Source organism: Panthera uncia (assembly GCF_023721935.1).
Source record: "Panthera uncia isolate 11264 chromosome B3 unlocalized genomic scaffold, Puncia_PCG_1.0 HiC_scaffold_1, whole genome shotgun sequence".
Classification (NCBI taxonomy): Eukaryota; Metazoa; Chordata; class Mammalia; order Carnivora; family Felidae; genus Panthera; species Panthera uncia.
This window is the reverse complement of record NW_026057582.1, coordinates 82,510,760-82,528,602: the sequence shown is the minus strand read 5'-3', so window position 1 is coordinate 82,528,602 and position 17,843 is coordinate 82,510,760. Positions and strand designations below refer to the sequence as shown.

General features: G+C 40.5%; 1 protein-coding gene across 6 annotated transcripts in view; it reads right to left on the bottom strand.

Annotated features, from left to right (window-relative positions):
- Positions 1-17,843, bottom strand: part of EIF2AK4 (eukaryotic translation initiation factor 2 alpha kinase 4) — a 99,384-nt gene that overhangs the window by 1,215 nt on the left and 80,326 nt on the right. For 3 of the 6 annotated variants that reach the window (XM_049613313.1, XM_049613314.1, XM_049613315.1), the window contains 8 exons: positions 17,574-17,681; positions 16,831-16,959; positions 15,257-15,343; positions 8,367-8,479; positions 5,863-5,921; positions 4,606-4,703; positions 3,323-3,391; positions 2,745-2,789 (listed from right to left, as the gene is read on the bottom strand). In XM_049613313.1, coding sequence (XP_049469270.1) covers positions 2,745-2,789; positions 3,323-3,391; positions 4,606-4,703; positions 5,863-5,921; positions 8,367-8,479; positions 15,257-15,343; positions 16,831-16,959; positions 17,574-17,681 — 708 coding nt within the window. Of the gene's footprint in view, positions 1-2,744; positions 2,790-3,322; positions 3,392-4,564; positions 4,704-5,862; positions 5,922-8,366; positions 8,480-15,256; positions 15,344-16,830; positions 16,960-17,573; positions 17,682-17,843 lie in introns of those variants that run through there. The other 3 variants (XR_007453789.1, XM_049613317.1, XM_049613316.1) reach the window with 3 other exon arrangements.

Sequence of the window (17,843 nt, the reverse complement as noted above, 5' to 3'; positions counted from 1 at the left end):
ATGACAAGAGAAAAATGTATCAAATGTTACTTTGGGGGCAAAGTTCATTTTTTTCATCTAATTTAATCTGTGACTAAACACAGAGTTGACAAAAAAGTATTCTTTGATAGGATGTTAAAAAAAATCACCTGCAGCTATGATTGAAGTTTGTTACCTTAAGAATGCTTATTCAGGGGCACCTGGGTGGCTTAGTCAGTTAAGCCTCCAGCTTCACCTCAGGTCATGATCGCACTGTTCATGGGTTTGAGCCCGATGTCGGGGTCTGTGCTGACAGCTCAGCGCCTGAAGCCTGCTTCAGGTTCTGTGACTCCCTCTTTCTGCCCCTCCCCCACTCGTGCTCTCTCAAAATAATATACATTTGAAGAAATGCTTATTCAACTTTTTAGGAGTTTTAGGCTATTTGATATTAAAGGCTACTTATAAAAAAAACTTTTTTGGGGGTACCTGGGTGGCTCAGTCCATTGAGCATCTGACTCTTGATTTTGGCTCAGGTCATGATCTCACTGTAAAATCAAGCCCGCATCAGGCTTCGAGTTGGCAGTGCACAGCCTGCTTAGGATTCTCTCCCTGCCCTGTCCCTGATCGTGCTCTCTCTCTCAAAAATAAATAAAAGTGTTTTTTACTTTTTTAATTCCAGTATGGTTAACATACAGTATTAGTTTCAGGTGTATAATATAGTGATTTAACGTTTCTATACATATTCCATGCTCATCATGGTAAGTGTACTCTATCCCCTTCACCGATTGTACCTATCCACCCCTTGTCTGGTAACCATCAGTTCTCTTAACTAGAGAGTGTTCCTTAGTCTTTTTTTTTTTTTTTCCTTATTTGCTTTGTTTCTTAAATTCAACATATGAATGAAATCATGAAATTTGTCTTTCTCTGGTTTATTCCATTTAGCTATCTTATTGTAGTTTTGATTTGCATTTCCCTGATGATGGGTGATGTTGAGCATCTTTCCATGTGTCTGTTGGCCATCTGTATGTCTTTGGAAAAATGTCTATTTGGGTCCTATGTCCATTTTTATTTTTTTTAAATTTTTTTTTTTTTAATATTTATTTATTTTTGGGACAGAGAGAGACAGAGCATGAATGGGGGAGGGGCAGAGAGAGAGGGAGACACCGAATCGGAAGCAGGCTCCAGGCTCTGAGCCATCAGCCCAGAGCCCGACGCGGGGCTCGAACTCGCGGACCGCGAGATCGTGACCTGAGCCGAAGTCGGACGCCCAACCGACTGAGCCACCCAGGCGCCCCCCTATGTCCATTTTTAAATCAGATTGCTTGTTTTAGTGCTACCTATAAAAACTTACACACACTTAATTCTTGACTTAATTTTTATAAAAATACATAGTTCTAGTTCTACAAATAAGCTTCCCTAGTTGTAATGAAGGTCTGAGACAGCATTGTATGGAGGTTAAGAGTATAGATTTTACTAGTCTGTCTAGGTTCAAATTCTGTCTCTGCTAATTACTAGTAGGTCGACCTCGAGTAAGGTATTTTATATTTCTGGGCACCTGGGTGGTTCAGTCGGTTGGGGGTCTGACTCTTGATTTTGGCTCAGGTCATGAGCCCAGAATCGTGGGATTGAGCCCCAGGTTGGGCTCCATGCTAAGCATGGAAACCTGCTTAAGATTCTCTCTCCCTCTGCCCCTCTCCCCTGCTTGTGTGCTCTCTCTCAAAAAAAAAACTTTTTTTAAAGATACTTAGTATCTCTTCTTCCATTCACCATAAAATGTAAAATGCTGCTTTTTATTTATATAATGGGTTAACAGTACCTATCTCGAGTTTGTTATGATTAAAGGAGTTAATATTTGAAAAATGCTTGGGAATGCAAGCTGGTGTACCCACTCTGGAAAACAGTATGGAGGTTCCTCAAAAAACTAAAAATAGAACTGTCCTATGACCCAGCAATTGCACTACTAGGCATTTATCCATGGGATACAGGTGTGCTGTTTCAAAGGGACACATGCACCCCCATGTTTATAGCAGCACTACTGACAGTAGCCCAAGTATGGAAAGAGCCCAAATGTCCATCGATGGATGAATGGATAAAGAAGACGTGGTATGTGCATACACACACACACACAATGGAGTATTACTCGGCAATAAAAAAGAATGAAATCTTGCCATTTGCAACTATGTGGATGGAACTGGAAGGTATTATGCTAAGTGAAATTAGAGAAAGACAAAAATCATATGACTTCACACATATGAGGACTTTAAGAGACAAAACCGATGAACATAAGGGAAGGGAAATAAGGAGGGGGACAAAACAGAAGAGACTCATAAATATGGAGAACAAACTGAGGGTTACTGGAGGGGTTGTGGGGCGGGGGGATGGGCTAAATGGGTAAGGGGCATTAAGGAATCTACTCCTGAAATCATTGTTTCACTATATGCTAATTTGGATGTAAATTTTTAAAAAATTAAAAAAAAATCATGCTTAGAGCAAGGCCTGCTAGAGCCTGATACACAGTAAAAATATGAGGTGTGCAGTAAAAATACAGGGTGTTGAAATATTCTCTGAAATTTAAAAGAAAGTCACTAGAAAAGTATGATTCTCTCAAAATCTGATTCAGTAATATATATGTCACATAAAAGAACAATGTTATTGAATTCCTGGAACTGTCAAAAAATACTCAGTATCACTAAGAAAATAATGCCATTTTAATTTTGTTTTGGCAAATTAACACCCAAACTTCGGAATTTTAAAGGCCATAATGCACAAGAGTTCATCTTGCTTACCTCTAATGATAAAAACTGTAGGATGGTTTCTTTGGGTAGATCCACCTGTCGATACACAAAAATGTAGGTTATCTGTCAAGGAACCCAAAGCAGCACATACTGCCTGACAATGGTGTTGTTTGGAGGGAGCAACATGAATAGGGTTGGCAGAGTCTGGGACACGACTGTGCTATAAAATAAAGCACACTTAGATGAACCATGCAACAGTAAGAGGTCAGCACTGGAAAACAAATATCTCTGGTCCTCACATGTTACACCCCAGAAGCTTGCTGCTACTTTCTGCACTCAGTATATTTTTAATGAGGCAAAGGTCTGAAACATTTTAGGAAAACGGTGATTTTGGTTTTATTCCCCCTGCCCCCCCCCCCGCCATCTTTCAGAGGAAGAAAACAGGAGAAACAAACACAGAACCTTCAGTTTTCTCCCCAGTTTTTACAGATTTAGATTGCATGTGGTTCATATCAGTGATAAAAGGCCTGGAACCCAATACTGTGCACAATGAGCATAAATGGCCTGACCTCTGAGGAAACAACTTTAAAAACAGGACAATTCTCAAAATGTTAAAGAAAGAGACTTACAGCCAGAATTTCAATTTCACTGCTTTTCTGATGTAAGTTGGCAAGGGAGGTCTGAAGTCGGGTTTGTACCTAAAACAAGAAAACCTGTCAGAATTCAGAAGCTGCCAACCCAAACCATCTTTCTTGCCATTTTATTTCTTATTGTAGGAAACCATCCATCACGAGTGACAAACTAAGGCCTAGAAGGGCTCCCAAAGATTTATCTAAGGACTTGTTCTCAACCCACCCCGGAAAGATGAGTGCTTAGTCTATCCTGATCTCAAGGGAAATGAGATTTTATAGTCTGTTTTGATAATTTAATGCTCCACCTACTTAGTTGTTTAGCATTAAGCTCAGGGCACTAAAACTGTGCGTGGGAGCAGGAGGATTTTATTATTAAGCTACATTTGGAAAAAGAAGAAGGTGACAGCAGTGAGGACATGGAACTCAAGGGGGCTGAAAGCAACAGAAAGATGTGAAAATGCGTCACCATCCAACATCCTGAGAAACAGCCAGGAGAGCATAGCAAAATGAGGTCATCTTTTATATTTGTCTAAACGCATTTCTACATAATGACTGTTCTGTAACACTCACTCACTTCCCAAGTTAGGCCAGTGTCCTGACCGGGCTCATGAGTGTGAGGACTGCCCTTATTTCTTTCCCCTACCTATTTAAATCCATCAGGGATTCCCTCCAGGAGGCCTTGGTCTATCATCCGTGCAGACACTGCTCTCCACCCCGCCCCTGTGTCTGTATGTAGCACACTCCTAACACTCCCATTCAGTGTGCCTAATGCAGCATTCTGTTACTTTTCCTCTGTTGGTCTCCCAACTGTATCCTGCATATGCTTCTAAGGTTTTATAAACTCTGAGGATTGGGCCATGCCATATGTCTTTTAAATTTTACATGGTATTTCACACCAAATCCGGCATATAGCAGATAGCAAAAACATGTATGCAGACAGAAACCTGCCCCAAGTCTTGGAACAGATCTCATGTGCTTTGTTATTCAGAACAAAACCCAACCCTTTCTGCCATTAGACATAGACCAGAAAGTCTTTGTTTAGATCTAATAACTGACAGTAGGTGCTTCTAGGTGCCCACAACATACACGGATGCCTCTTTGGAGGGCAAATGGGGCAGAATCCTAACACCAGAGATAGCTCTGAGTTGATGAATTTTCAGAAGCCACCAAGTTACGGACGTGAGGAGGAAAGTATTTCCAGGAAACTCTGTTTCTTAACTTCCTTTCCTAGTTTCTTCCTCCTTTGTAGCTTACACGAGAAAGCTGAGGCAACTGTGTACCTGAGTTTCATACCGCCTCCTAGTGCTGGCTGACAGCTTCTCTGGGGCGATCACACTCACAATGGGAACAACAGCGGCTCCATGGATTTCAAACAAACCTGAAACAGAGAGTTTCAGAATGTATGGTCTTAACTGATCCCACCCACTTTCTGTAACACACCACGGAGATGGCAGGGATATTCGTAGAAGCCGCCCTGGTGTCATTCTATGGGCTAGGTTCTGTCTGCGCTTGGTTTTCCATCTCTAAAACTACCTGCACTTGACCTGGAGGAGCCCAGAACCCTGATGCTTTTGTCAAAATTACCAGGCTTCTCTCCTCAAGGGGGAGGTGGGGTGGAAGGTGACTAAGGCACAGGGAGGCTATATTTGTCACCAAAACCTGGTGACCTTAAGGAAAAAAAAAAAATCACACTTAACTATCCCTCAAATTCTAAATTCCTGAAAGTATTTGAAAACCGACAGTGGCAGAAAGTCAATGCTAGCAGAAACAAACCAAAAAGACCCAGTTCTGTTAAAAGCCAAATAAGGGGCGCCTGGGTGGCGCAGTCGGTTGGGCGTCCGACTTCAGCCAGGTCACGATCTCGCGGTCCGTGAGTTCGAGCCCCGCGTCAGGCTCTGGGCTGATGGCTCAGAGCCTGGAGCCTGTTTCCGATTCTGTGTCTCCCTCTCTCTCTGCCCCTCCCCCGTTCATGCTCTGTCTCTCTCTGTCCCAAAAATAAATAAACGTTGAAAAAAAAAAAAAATTAAAAAAAAAAAAAAAGCCAAATAAGTCGTCTTGTGGACAATGCTCGGGACATTGCTTTTTCAGTAAGGTTGGTAGATGTGGTGAAACTAAAGATTTAACTATCACCACTGCTCCTCTTGGCTTTCAGGAAAACAAAATGGATTCACAGTGTCTTTCTCAAGGGATTTCAACATATTATTCTTCAATCTTCTGTGTGGGGAAGATTTCCAGGAAAATTACCCACATTTAATCTGTACAATAAACCGAGCCAAAAGAAGATTAAACCAGTTGTGAAAATAAGACAGTAAGACAGGGATGTATTAGGATCAGAGGAATCACCAGACTTCCCATCTTTTTCTAGGATGTGGGTTTCAAAGCACAGAGAAAAATTCCAGCTGGTACATTTAACAGTATATGTTACTTTCAAGATATATTTCTGATGCAGCAAGGAGGCAGCACAGTCATTAGTGCTTACCGCAAACGCGCACGCACACACACAGCACGATTATGTTCAGATCATAATTAGTAAATACCTGAAGCATTAGAAAATGACCCCTTCAGATTTTGCACTGCAAGATTATCGGAAGCTTCTCTAAAAACAAACAAAAACAATTACAAAACAGTCAATAAAGCAAAACACAGATAAAGTGAGCCATTTTTTCTATTAAGTGTAAAAACTAAATGGTGGTTATTAGTGGAAGAAAAATAACAAAACTTGAACTTAATTTTGCGTTTGGTCAACAGCAAGTAAAAATTATAAAGGATGTCATTTCAGATTAACAAATGCCTAAAGACAACCTTTTGATGTATTCAACTATGTCTGAAATCCTGGCTCAACATAAGAAGCTAATTTCAATGAAATATAATGGGCGTTCTTTCCGCCCCCCTCACAATACAAGGAAACATTAGCAATGGCATGCCCCACCTTTATTATGGCAGCAACCTTGGTGATCTCCCACAGGAGAACATTTAGTAAACAAGGAGATTCTTTCAAAAGCTGTGAATGGACATTCTTTTAAAGACTGAATTAGTTGATAGCCTTTGAGAGACATAATAGTTCTCTCGGGGAAAACCTGGAAGTAATCACGCACATGGAAGAAAGATTTTAAACCTTTCCCTGCTAAAACTGAATCCCATCTGGCCTTTTAAGTGTCTTAATGTTCACCTGTACTATTAATTAGTTGAGTATTTTATGCTTTCTAAACCTCTATTTTTTAAAATCCATAATTCTAATATCTGGTGACTTCCAGAACATTATATGCCTTCAGAGAAAGCGTGATGGTGAACTTATTCAAGCTAGGTGCAGATGGGAATTTATTCAAGCAGGGTGAGGGAAGGAGAAGAGACTAAGAATGTTTATCTTATAGAAGCCAGGATTGTTCACCGTTGGCACTAGTGACATTCGGGGCCAGGTAACTCTTGCTTGGCGGTCTGGGCGGTCAGTCCCATGTACTGTAGAAGCAGCAGCACCCCTGATCCCTCCTAGATACTAGCAGCACCCCCCAGTTCTAACAACCAGAAATGTCTGCAAACAGTGCCAAGTGTCCCCTACTTGAGAATCACTGATAGAAGCCAAAAAAGGTATTTCTGATTATGAGCATATATGTAAAAGTTACACATTTATTTAAAAAAAAAAAAAAAAAAAGCCTTAAGAAAATTAGGATCCCTTGTAATCCCACTAACCAGAAATAACTACAATTAAAAATTTGTACGTCATTCCAGCCTAATGTGGACTGTGTATTTTGATTAAGAAAAATAGGATCGTATATGTTGTCTATGGACATCCTTCCATGTCAATAAATTCAGCTTTACTAGAATCAACATTTAAAAAAAAATTTTGTTTTTAAGTAAACTCTGTGTCCAATATGGGGCTCAAACTCATAATCCTGAGATCAAGAGTCACATGTTCTTTTGACTGAGCCAGTCAGGCCTGGCCCATAGAATCATCATTTTTGAAGGCTGCATAGCATTTCACTATATTACTATAATCCAGACAATCTTCTAGAATGGATTTTGTGATACTATAAGTGAGAGATTTCTCAGCGTGTGGTCCAGGGACCTCTGGAGGCCCCCGAACCCTTTCAGAGGTCTGTAAGGTCAAGATAATTTTCACCACAATCCTAAAATGTTACTTCTCTCTTTTTTTTATGCTCATCCTCTCACAAGTGTATCCTGGAATTTTCCAGAGACTGTATGATGGGTGATAGCACAACCGATTGAATGCAGAAGCAGATGACAATCTAGTTTTTTCTATCAAAGTGTTAATGCATTTTTTTTCCATTTTTGTCTCTTTATCTGTAAAAAGATGAAAGTGTTGCTCTTCTTAAATTTCTTTGGTTTTGGAAAATAGTTATTTTTCATTAAAATATGTCATTTAGATTAGCATGTAATGGGTTTATTTAAAAAAATATTTTTAAAATATTCATTTTAATTCTACCAAATTACTGATAGATGCAACCCACATAAACAACATTCTTTGATGCCCTCAAATAATTTTTAAGGATATAAAGGGCTTCTAAGGCCAAAAAGTTTGGAACTGCTGTTATAAACAATGCCATGATAGACATCTTTCACATACCCCCATGGGATAATTTTTGCTATAAATTCCTGAAAGTAATATTAATGGGTCTTTAATTTTTAAGGTTCTTAACTTTGTTAAATTCCTATCCAGAGAGTTGAGCCAGTGTACATTTAATATGAGATCTTTTCCCAGAATATATTAGATCTTTCAAATATATTGACAAAATACTACCAAAATTTGCTGCATAACAGACCAAGTAAGATAATTCTGGCTCCTGAGGACTTTCAAACTGATAAAGCATTCTCTGACACGTTATGAGAAAGGAACACTGAAAGTAGGATTAGTCTTATACAGGGGATCGTATACTTCAACTCTTGAGTTCTTCAGAAGCAACAGAATGGTCCATTAAAAGTTATCCTGATGAATCTTTATTTCCCAAAAGGATCAAATTGATTTTTCTAAAAAAGGCACGGAAGTTCTACAGGTATCACAGCTGGTTTTCTGGGCCTTTGTTACCTGATAGTCCTTTCATCACTGACTTTAGTCCTGAGTTTCTGCACAACATAGTCTATAAGATCAGATTCCAGCACGCATTTCTCTGTTTGCCTTTCCTTCTCAAAAGACTTAACCTTAAAAAGAATGAAATAGATCCATCAATTTCTGAACCCGAGTACAAAATGAAGTCAACAGTTCAGGTTGGTGGTTCTCGACCAGAGGCAATTTTGCTCACCACAGGACAGCTGGCGATGTTTGGAGACAAGTTTTGGTTGTGACATCTATAGAGGGTGCTACCAACATCTTGCAGAGAGAGGCCTGGGATGCTGTTCAACATCCTACAGTGCCCAGAACAGCAGCCCCCATAATTATCTGGCCCCAAACGTCACTGTGGCTTTGAGAAACTCTGGTATAGACTAGAAAAGCTTATCACTGGTGATAGAGTTTAAAAAGGGGGTGGGGGGGGGGGCAAGACTAACCAGCTCCTATTTCATTTCTTTCACATTTTCTTCCCCTTAAATATCCCCTGGTCAGTCACCAAGTTTCCACCCCCTCCCCAACCCCCACTCCAAACCTAAGTCCTGTCATCCCATTTTTTTATGATACCTTTCATCTTCACTGGCCATGAAGTGGCCTTGGCTTAGAATAGCTTTATATTGTTCGCACTGCTATCCCTGTCTTCAGTTTCCCCTCACTCCATTCCATGCTACACGTACCTGCAGATTAATGTTTTTCACATACAACTCTGATGTCCCCTTCTGTAGAAAATAGATGCTCTGGAGGCCCCTGAGACAGGTCTCGAGCTGCTACATAAAATCTAAATTCCTCGGTGGGCATTTTGCTCCCCATGATCTAGCTAAAACCAGTCTCTCCTGAAGTACCCCTTCTTTGCAATGCTTCTGCTTCATCCAAAGTAGACTTATTCAGGATAATACCACAATAGTTCTTTGCTGGCCTCCCTCTGACTTTGGAACAGGCGGGTCAAAGAATTACCATTACCTTTGCTATTCCTTATGCTTAAAAGGTCCTTTCAGCACGTACCTATATGCTACCCATCCATGAGGGTCCAGCATAAACCCCACCTCTACCCTGAAGACTTCTCTGCTACTTCTGAAGTCCTCTCCCAGGTGGTGATGAACCCTCATTGAACGTTCTCTGTAGGACTCTAATGGCATTTAGCATTTTCTAACTCATAATCGTGCACAAATGTGTTATGTTCCCTACCAGATTATAGGATACCTCACAGGAGGGCCTGAGGCTTAAATGTCACTGTATCCTTTAGGATCTTAAATTCCATCCCTTCTACACTGTTAATACTTAAAATGCATTTGTTGACTAGGTGAATGAAGTGATGTCTTGCCCTTCAAATATGAAGGTGATACCGGATTGGAAAGAGCTGGACAGGCTGAAACAATGTTCTAGAATGAACAATTTATCTCCATTAAATGTGAGATAATGGAGGTAAATATGGAGATAAATATGACATCCTGTAATTGAAGCCTTCATTGTAGGTGGCCAGCCAGACATGGTGATAACTGTTAAAAGGCCAATGAATTTTAGCTGATAAGTTCAGTATAAGCCCAAGAGCCACAGGGTTGCTAAGAGTTCACTAGTAAGCTCCATTAGGAGAAATATGGTATCTGGATTGAGGGAGGTCAGAGAGCATTCTCATTTAGTCAGAATATGCTTAGAGTGCTGTGTAGAATTCTAGGATCACATTTAAAGACAGACATTAAGCAAGCGTGTCTAGGGGAGCTTAACTAGGAGGGTCAAGGATCTGGGAAATCATGTTAAGAGAAATGGCTTAAGTAACCAGAATGTTTAAGCCAGAAAAGAGGGAGAGCCTGGGTGGCTCAGTTGGTTAAGCATCCGACCCTGGCTCAGTTCATGATCTCACAGTTTGTGGGTTCGAGCCCCACATCAGACTCTGTGCTGACAACTCAGAGCCCGGAGCCTGCTTTGGATTCTGTGTTTTCCTCTCTCTGCCTCTCCCTGACTCGTACTCTGTCTCTCTCTGTCTTTCTCAAAGATAAATAAACGTTAAAAAAATTTTTTTTACACCAGCAATGAGGATAGAGTGGCATGGCAGTCTCTGGTCTCCTAGAATTTATTTGAAGGTAGTTGAGAGAAGGAGGAAGAATTAGACTGGCTATTGCGACTACTCAAGAAGACAGAACTAAGACATTGAGCGTTAGATTTTGGGAAGGAGACTAATTCAGGTTTTTAAAATTTGCTCAGCATTATAGCACTGTCTTATGACATGAGTTACCCAGCAAAGGCTTGATGGTCATCTCTCGGTACTACTGCAGGAGCAATCACTACTCTGGAAGAGGCCTGATGAGTAGTTCTTAAGGGCATTTCTAATTTTGACGGGGCGCCTGGGTGGCTCAGTCGGTTAAGTGTCCGACTTCAGCTCAGGTTATGATCTCATAGTCCGTGAGTTCGAGCCCCGCGTCGGGCTCTGTGCTGACAGCTCAGAGCCTGGAGCCTGCTTCGGATTCTGTGTCTCCCCCTCTCTCTGACCCTCCCCCGTTCATGCTCTGTCTCTGTCTCAAAAATAAACATTAAAAAAAATAAAGATAAAAAAAAAATAATTTTGTGACTAACCAACAGACTAGTAGTGGGGACTTGCAAATCTTCCCTAAAAGGATAAACTACTCCAGGAACTGCCTTCCTGCCTTCAACAGTTAGAAAACCCGACAAAACACATAAGATTTTTCAGACATTAGACAACAAGCAACAACTCTTTCTCAAAAATAAACCTAAAAAAAATTTTTTTTTAACTTTTAAACTTTTTTTTTATTGTTCATTTTTGAGAGATAGAGACAGAGCACAAGTGGGAGAGGGGCAGAGAGAGGGAGACACAGAATCCAAAGCAGGCTCCAGGCGCTAAGCTGTCAGCACAGAGTCTGATGTGAGGCTTGAACTCAGGAACGATGAGATCATGACCTGAGCCGAAGTCAGATGCTCAACCGACTGAGCCACCCAGGCGATACTGCCTTATTAGTAATGGGTCAACTCAGAGCTAAACGCGGCCCTGGTCTGCCCTAACAAAGCTTAACACCCAGCCTGGAAAGGATCAAACAATTCAAGTATTTTAACTATACCCCAGAACAAAGCCCAGCAGTATTTCCAAAAATGTAAAATTCATAATGTCCACAACCAATCCAAAATTACTAGGCATGCAAGGTGGCAAGAAAATAGGACTCACAGCAAGGAGAAACGACAGAAACAGAGAAATGTCTCAGAAATTATGGAATTAGTAGACAGATACCTTAGAATGACTGTTTTAAATCTTATAAAAAATATAAAGGCAACAAAAACCGTAAGAGAGAAATGGAAGACCTAAAGATCCAAATATAACTTATAAAGATGGAAAAATACAATATCCGAAATAAGAAATGCAGTGGGATTAATAGCATGTAAGATATTGCAGAAAGATCAGTGAATGATCCAGAATAAAGCATGGGGGGGGGGGGGAACAAAACAAAGAGAGACTTAATGAGGTGTGGGGCAATATCAGATAATTAACATACTGTAATTGGAGTCCTAGAAGTAAAAGAGGAAAAGGGACAGAAAAATATTTGAGGAAATAATGTCTGAAAATTTTCTAAATTTCATGAGAACTACAAATCTACAGTTCAAAGAAGTCCTATCTACGAATACCAAGTATTAGAATATAGAGAATACCACACTGAGGTAAACCATATTCAAAATGCAGAAAACCAGTGACAAATGAAAATCTTATAAGCTGCCAGAAAATAAAAAAAAATCATATTCAGAGGATCAAAGCAGACTTTAACAGAAACGGTGATCAGCTCAGAAGACAGTAAAACACCTCTTCAAAGTGCAAAATGAAAAAAATGTAAATGTTGAATTTTATATCTAGCAAAAACACCTTTCAAAAATGAGGGTGAAGACTTTCTCAGACCAATAACAACTGAGACAACTCATGACCAGCACACCTGCATGGACCAGAAATATTAAAGGAAATTCTTCAGGCAGAAGGAAAATGAAATCAGAATGATGTCTTCCTCAACAAAGGAATCAGTAGTACAAGAGATGGTAACTATGTGGGTAAATATAAAAGATATTTCCCCCCTTATTTTAAAAACCTCTCTAAAAAAACCCAAAACAAAAACCTCTTTAAAAAATAACTAATTAAAGCCAAAATAGTAACAATGTATTGTGGACTTTACAATATATGTAAGAAAAATATTTGGCAACAACAGCACAAAGAATGAGAGAAGGGAAATGGAAGTATTCTTATAAGGTTCTTACACGATAAGAGAAAGGCATATAACATTTTTTGAAGGTAGAATGTGTTAAGTTAAAGGTGTATGTATATTGCAAACCCTAGAGAGGTCACAAAAACAGTCTCACCAAAAACGAGTAATGGTCAGTAAAATAGTAGATATCAACCTAAAAAGAAGGCATGAAAAGACAAAAATGGAAAAAAGAACAGATGGAATAATCAGAAAACAAATAGTAAAATGGCAGATTTAAACCCAACCATTTCGCTAACTGCATTACAAATTAATGTCTAACAATTCCAATTAAAAGGCAGGAATTGTCAGAGTGGATAAAAAGGCACAACTCAACTGCTGACTGTCTCTAAGAAACGCACTTCAAGACACAGGATGGAAACAGACATGTCATGCAAACACTAACCAAAAGACCTCAGAACAAGAAGTGTTATCAGGGATAAAGAAGAACATTTCATAGTGATAAACAGGTCAATTCATAAAACATATAAAATTCTAAATGTGCATTCACCAAATCCCAGAGCTTCAAAATGCAAAAACTGATAAAACTTTTGGAGAAATGGATAAATCTACAATGATAGCTGGAGATTTCAATACTCCTCTCTCAGTAACTGATTGAACATGTAGACAAAATGATTAGTAAAGATACAGAACACTTGGGCAACATCATCATCTAATGTGACCTGATATTTATCAAACACTCCTCCTAACAATGCAGAATACACATTCTTTTCAAGTGTACATGAAACATCACAGTAACAGACCATTGTTTTACTTTAAACCATGACTCAGTAAAATTAAAAGGACTGAAATCATATAGAATATGTATGTTCTTTGATCGCAAAGGAATTAAATCATTAGAAATCCTTAAAGAAAGATAGCTGGAAAATACCCAAATATCTGGAAGTAACCCATGGAACAAAGAAGAAATAACCAAAGAAATTAGAAAGTATTCTGAACTTTTTTTAAATTTTTTTTTTTTTTTTAACGTTTATTTATTTTTGGGACAGAGAGAGACAGAGCATGAACGGGGGAAGGGCAGAGAGAGAGGGAGACACAGAATTGGAAGCAGGCTCCAGGCTCTGAGCTGTCAGCCCAGAGCCCGATGCGGGGCTTGAACCCACGGACCGCGAGATCGTGACCTGAGCTGAAGTCGGACGCTTAACCGACTGAGCCACCCAGGCGCCCCAGAAAGTATCCTGAACTATTAAAAAAATAAAAATATCCGACTCTTGATCTCAGCTCAGATCTTGATCTCAGGATTGTGAGCTCAAGCCAGGCATTGGGCTCCATGCTGGATGTGAAGCCTACTTAAAAAAAAAAAAAAAAATTCTGAACTAAATGAAAATAAAAGCACTACATATAAAAATGTGTGGGATGCAACTAATGCAGTACTTAGAGTGAAATTTATAGCATTAAATAGTTCTACTTAGAAAAGTAAAATCTAAAATCAGTGGTCCAAGCCAGGTGCCTTTTTTGTTTTTTTAAATGCAAAGACTCAGATAGGATTTTAGGCTTTGCAGGCCAAACAATCTCTCTGTCACATACTATTTCTTTTTCTTTTTTTTAAACAAAGAGTGTAAAAAAAATTTGTATCTCACAGGCCATACAAAATAGGCTGTGTGCCAGATGTGGCCTATGGGCTGTAGTTCACCCCTAACCTAAAGTTCTATCTGAAGAAACTAGAAATGGAATAAACTAAATCCAAAATGTGCAGAATGAAGAGTGGAAATCAATAGAATAGAAAACAAATGAACACAAAATAGGGAAAAATCAATAACATAAAAACACTGGTTTTCTGAAAATACAAATAAGATTGATAAACCTCTAGTCAGGCTAGGGTTTTTTTTACCTCACCAGTGGTTAAAAAAAGAAAAAGTGTGGGCGGGTTGGGGGGTAAGACATAAATTAACAATATCAAGAATGAAAGGGGATTATTACTGCATATCTCACAGACAGCGACAGAAAATATAGGAAAATTTAGATGAAATGGAAACATTCTGGGAAAGATCTACACTACAAAAAGTCACTTATTCAGAAACAGGCAACCAGAATAGCTCTCTATCAAGGCCCACATGACTCTACTGGGGAATCTGACCAGATATTTGAGGATGAAATAATACCAATTCTACACAAAATCTTCCACAAAGTGGAAGAGGATGTCTAATTCATTTATGAAGCCAACATTACACAGATATCAAAACCTGACAAAGATTTAAAAGGGGAGAAATAGGTTGATTTTTTTCTTCAAAAACAGAAATAACGGTTAGGAGGTGGTATATTTATGAGCTTCGTAAGTTAAACGCAACAGAGTAAAACTGATTAGGAAACAGCCATAGGCTATGCCAACCAGCATTTCGGTGTAGTGATGATTATTGTTTTCTTAGATGGAAAAGAGGAGCAAAGGGAGAAAAGTAGGAAAAAGCTACTGCCTCTGTGTTTGCATTTTTTAAGCTTGAAGGGAAGGATTCAGATTCAGATTCTCTCTTACTCTATAGTCTTTCTCCAAGAATAGGTCCAGCCAATAAAATAATGGATTTCCACCCACACCCAAGGCCAGGGCCTTAGTGGGAAGTCAGGTGCTCCACAGTTAATACCCAGTTTGGAAAATCTGTTGAATTGTGAAAGATTTCCTTGGGTCTGTACCTTGACATAGCTTCGTCCTTTATCTGAGACAAGGGCCACGTAGGTGATTTCGTGATGTCTGCAGTATTCCTGGAGTTCTTCTTGGGACTGAAACAAACAAACCACAGTGTGTGAAATAAACACAGAACACCTACAGCGGCTTCAAGTGATTAAGGAGACTGCAAACACTGTGTTCAGCTAGATTTTCAAAGTGAATGACTAAACATGCTGACTTCAGGAGATATAAATATTAAGCCAGAAGAGTAAGAATTCAAAGGAGAATAAAACCTTGCTTTTCTTACATTCGCTATTGTCCTAAGGGGCCACGAACAATCAATGTGGTCAGGTTTTCAAAAGCTCCAAACCTTGATGGAAGGTGCCAAAAATTATACAATACACATACACACAATGAAAAGGCCTCTGAGGGAAGCAAAGGCAGCAAAAAGAGTGGAAGGTGAGAAGCAGGACTGAAGCATAAAGTGAGCATCCGAGCGGAGATGCCTGCAGCGTATGTCACTGTGCAGGATGGAAGTCCCTGTTTCTGTAAGAGCTCTTCTCTAACAGTTTATGAAACAAGGAAACAAATGCAAGAGGATGCTCCAACGATTCAAAATTATCGCTCAACATACTTCTAAACAAGAGGCTTTTTATAACGCTCACAAAAATGGACGGCAGCAGCCTTGGAAACCTCTTGGTAGGCGATGTGCAAGGAGCAGGAGGAATGGAGGCTGTTTCCCTGGGCATCTCTTCACGCTCCGGGGCACCTGAGTGTGGGTGATCGTGCGTGCAACTTGATTACCTGGGAGCTCAGGCCCTTCTGTGATCAGCTGGTGGCAGTGCAGATGTTCTCTGAAGCCCCCCCCCCCCTTCCTGAGGGGCCAGCAGGTTCGGGGGTGCCACCTCCCTCACTTCCATCCCCAGGGCAGGCTGCTGTGGGAGGTCTGAGGATACGTACGCACGCTAAACACGAAGTGCCTTTCGAAAGTGTGGTGGGTTGGGATGGCCCCGCGAAGATGTCCCAGCCTAATCCCTGCCAACTGAATATGTTGCCTTATATGGTAAAAAGGAACTTTGAGTTATGGATCTTGAGATAGGGAGATTATTTTGGATGATCTGGGCGGAAACAGTGGGCCTTGTGAGAGGGAGATGGGAGGGTCAGAGTTAGAGATCTAAGGACAGAAACAGAGGTAGAGAGGAAAGAAAACTCGACACTGCTGAGCTTGAAAGTGGAGGAAGGGACTAACAGCTGAGGGGTGCAGGAGGCCTCTAGGAGCTGGAAAAGTCAAGGGAAAGGAGTTTCCCCCTAAAGCCTTCAGAAGGATCCAGCCCTAGCGGAGAACCTTGATTTGAGCCCAGTGAAACTGGTATCAGACTTCTGAACGCCAGAAACGTGAGGTAATAAGCCTGTATTGTTTTAAACCACTAAGTCTGCGGTGATTTGCCAGTGTAGCAATAAGAAGCTAACACGGGAAGTAACTCTAACCAGAGAGAAGTAGAGTCTGAGGGAACTCTAGTCTAAGGCTGGAGGGGACGATTTGCCATTGCAGCCGTGACTACATGCACTCAACCCACGGGCATTTTTTTTGTCTCATTACCTGCGACCAGTCATACATGATTTGTGCTGTGATTCCCACCGTCCAGAGTTTCTGGGTGAGGTTGATGGCCCTGGACATGGACATCTGGCCAACACTTACGACCAGGAGGTCACAAGAGCTGATTGTAACCTGGATGAGAAACAGAGTGCTTACATTTAGAGAAGCGAGACCAGCACTAGGAAGGAGGCACCGCTTGAGTGAAGAGAGCACCCTGAGATCTTATATAGTAAGAGATGTGCACATGGCTTGGCTTCAGAATGACTTAGCTTAAAAAAAAAAAATGACAGTCAAAAAACTTTTATATTAGTTTTTTTTAGAAAGAAATTATTTCAACTATCCTAAGCTGTTGAGAAGATCTTCTTTTCCTCTGGGAAAACTAATCTTGTCTGAAACACAAAGGAAAAAAACCCCAAAAAACGTTTATAGCTCTGTAGAGTAGAGCAGGGTTTCTGAACAAGGGGCTTTGACAGGAGTCTGCTAACAGCTAGAACATGTCACATTTACATAGCGTGTCACAGTCGAGAGTGAGGCCGGCCAGGAGAAGACAGAGGAGCGTCTGAGGTCCCTCAGCTACAGCTAAGGACACATACACAAGGATGGATGCCAAGTCTTAGGCTGGTCTATCATGGCAAAGATAGCTTCCCAAGGCCTCGGGCTATTGCTGCCACACCCAGGGCTGCATATAAGTGACTACGAGATGAAAAGACCACTCAAAGCCCACTGGAAAGCAAAACTGAACTTACAGGTTCTTCCATGTTGAGGATAGCAGCAGATATCTTGTCTATAGCTATGCTGACCCCAACAGCAGTGGGGATTGGCCCCAGAGCCTGTGGTCCTCTAAACTGGGGAATCTGTGAAGGAAGACACAGCTCTGGTTAGGAAATAGAGAAGAAACTGATCATGAGCAATGACTGAAGGGCACACACTTGTCAGCAACTTAACATCAAAGGGTTCAACAACAGAAGAGTGTGTGTGTGTGTGTGTGTGTGTGTGTGTGTGTGTGTGTGTGTGTG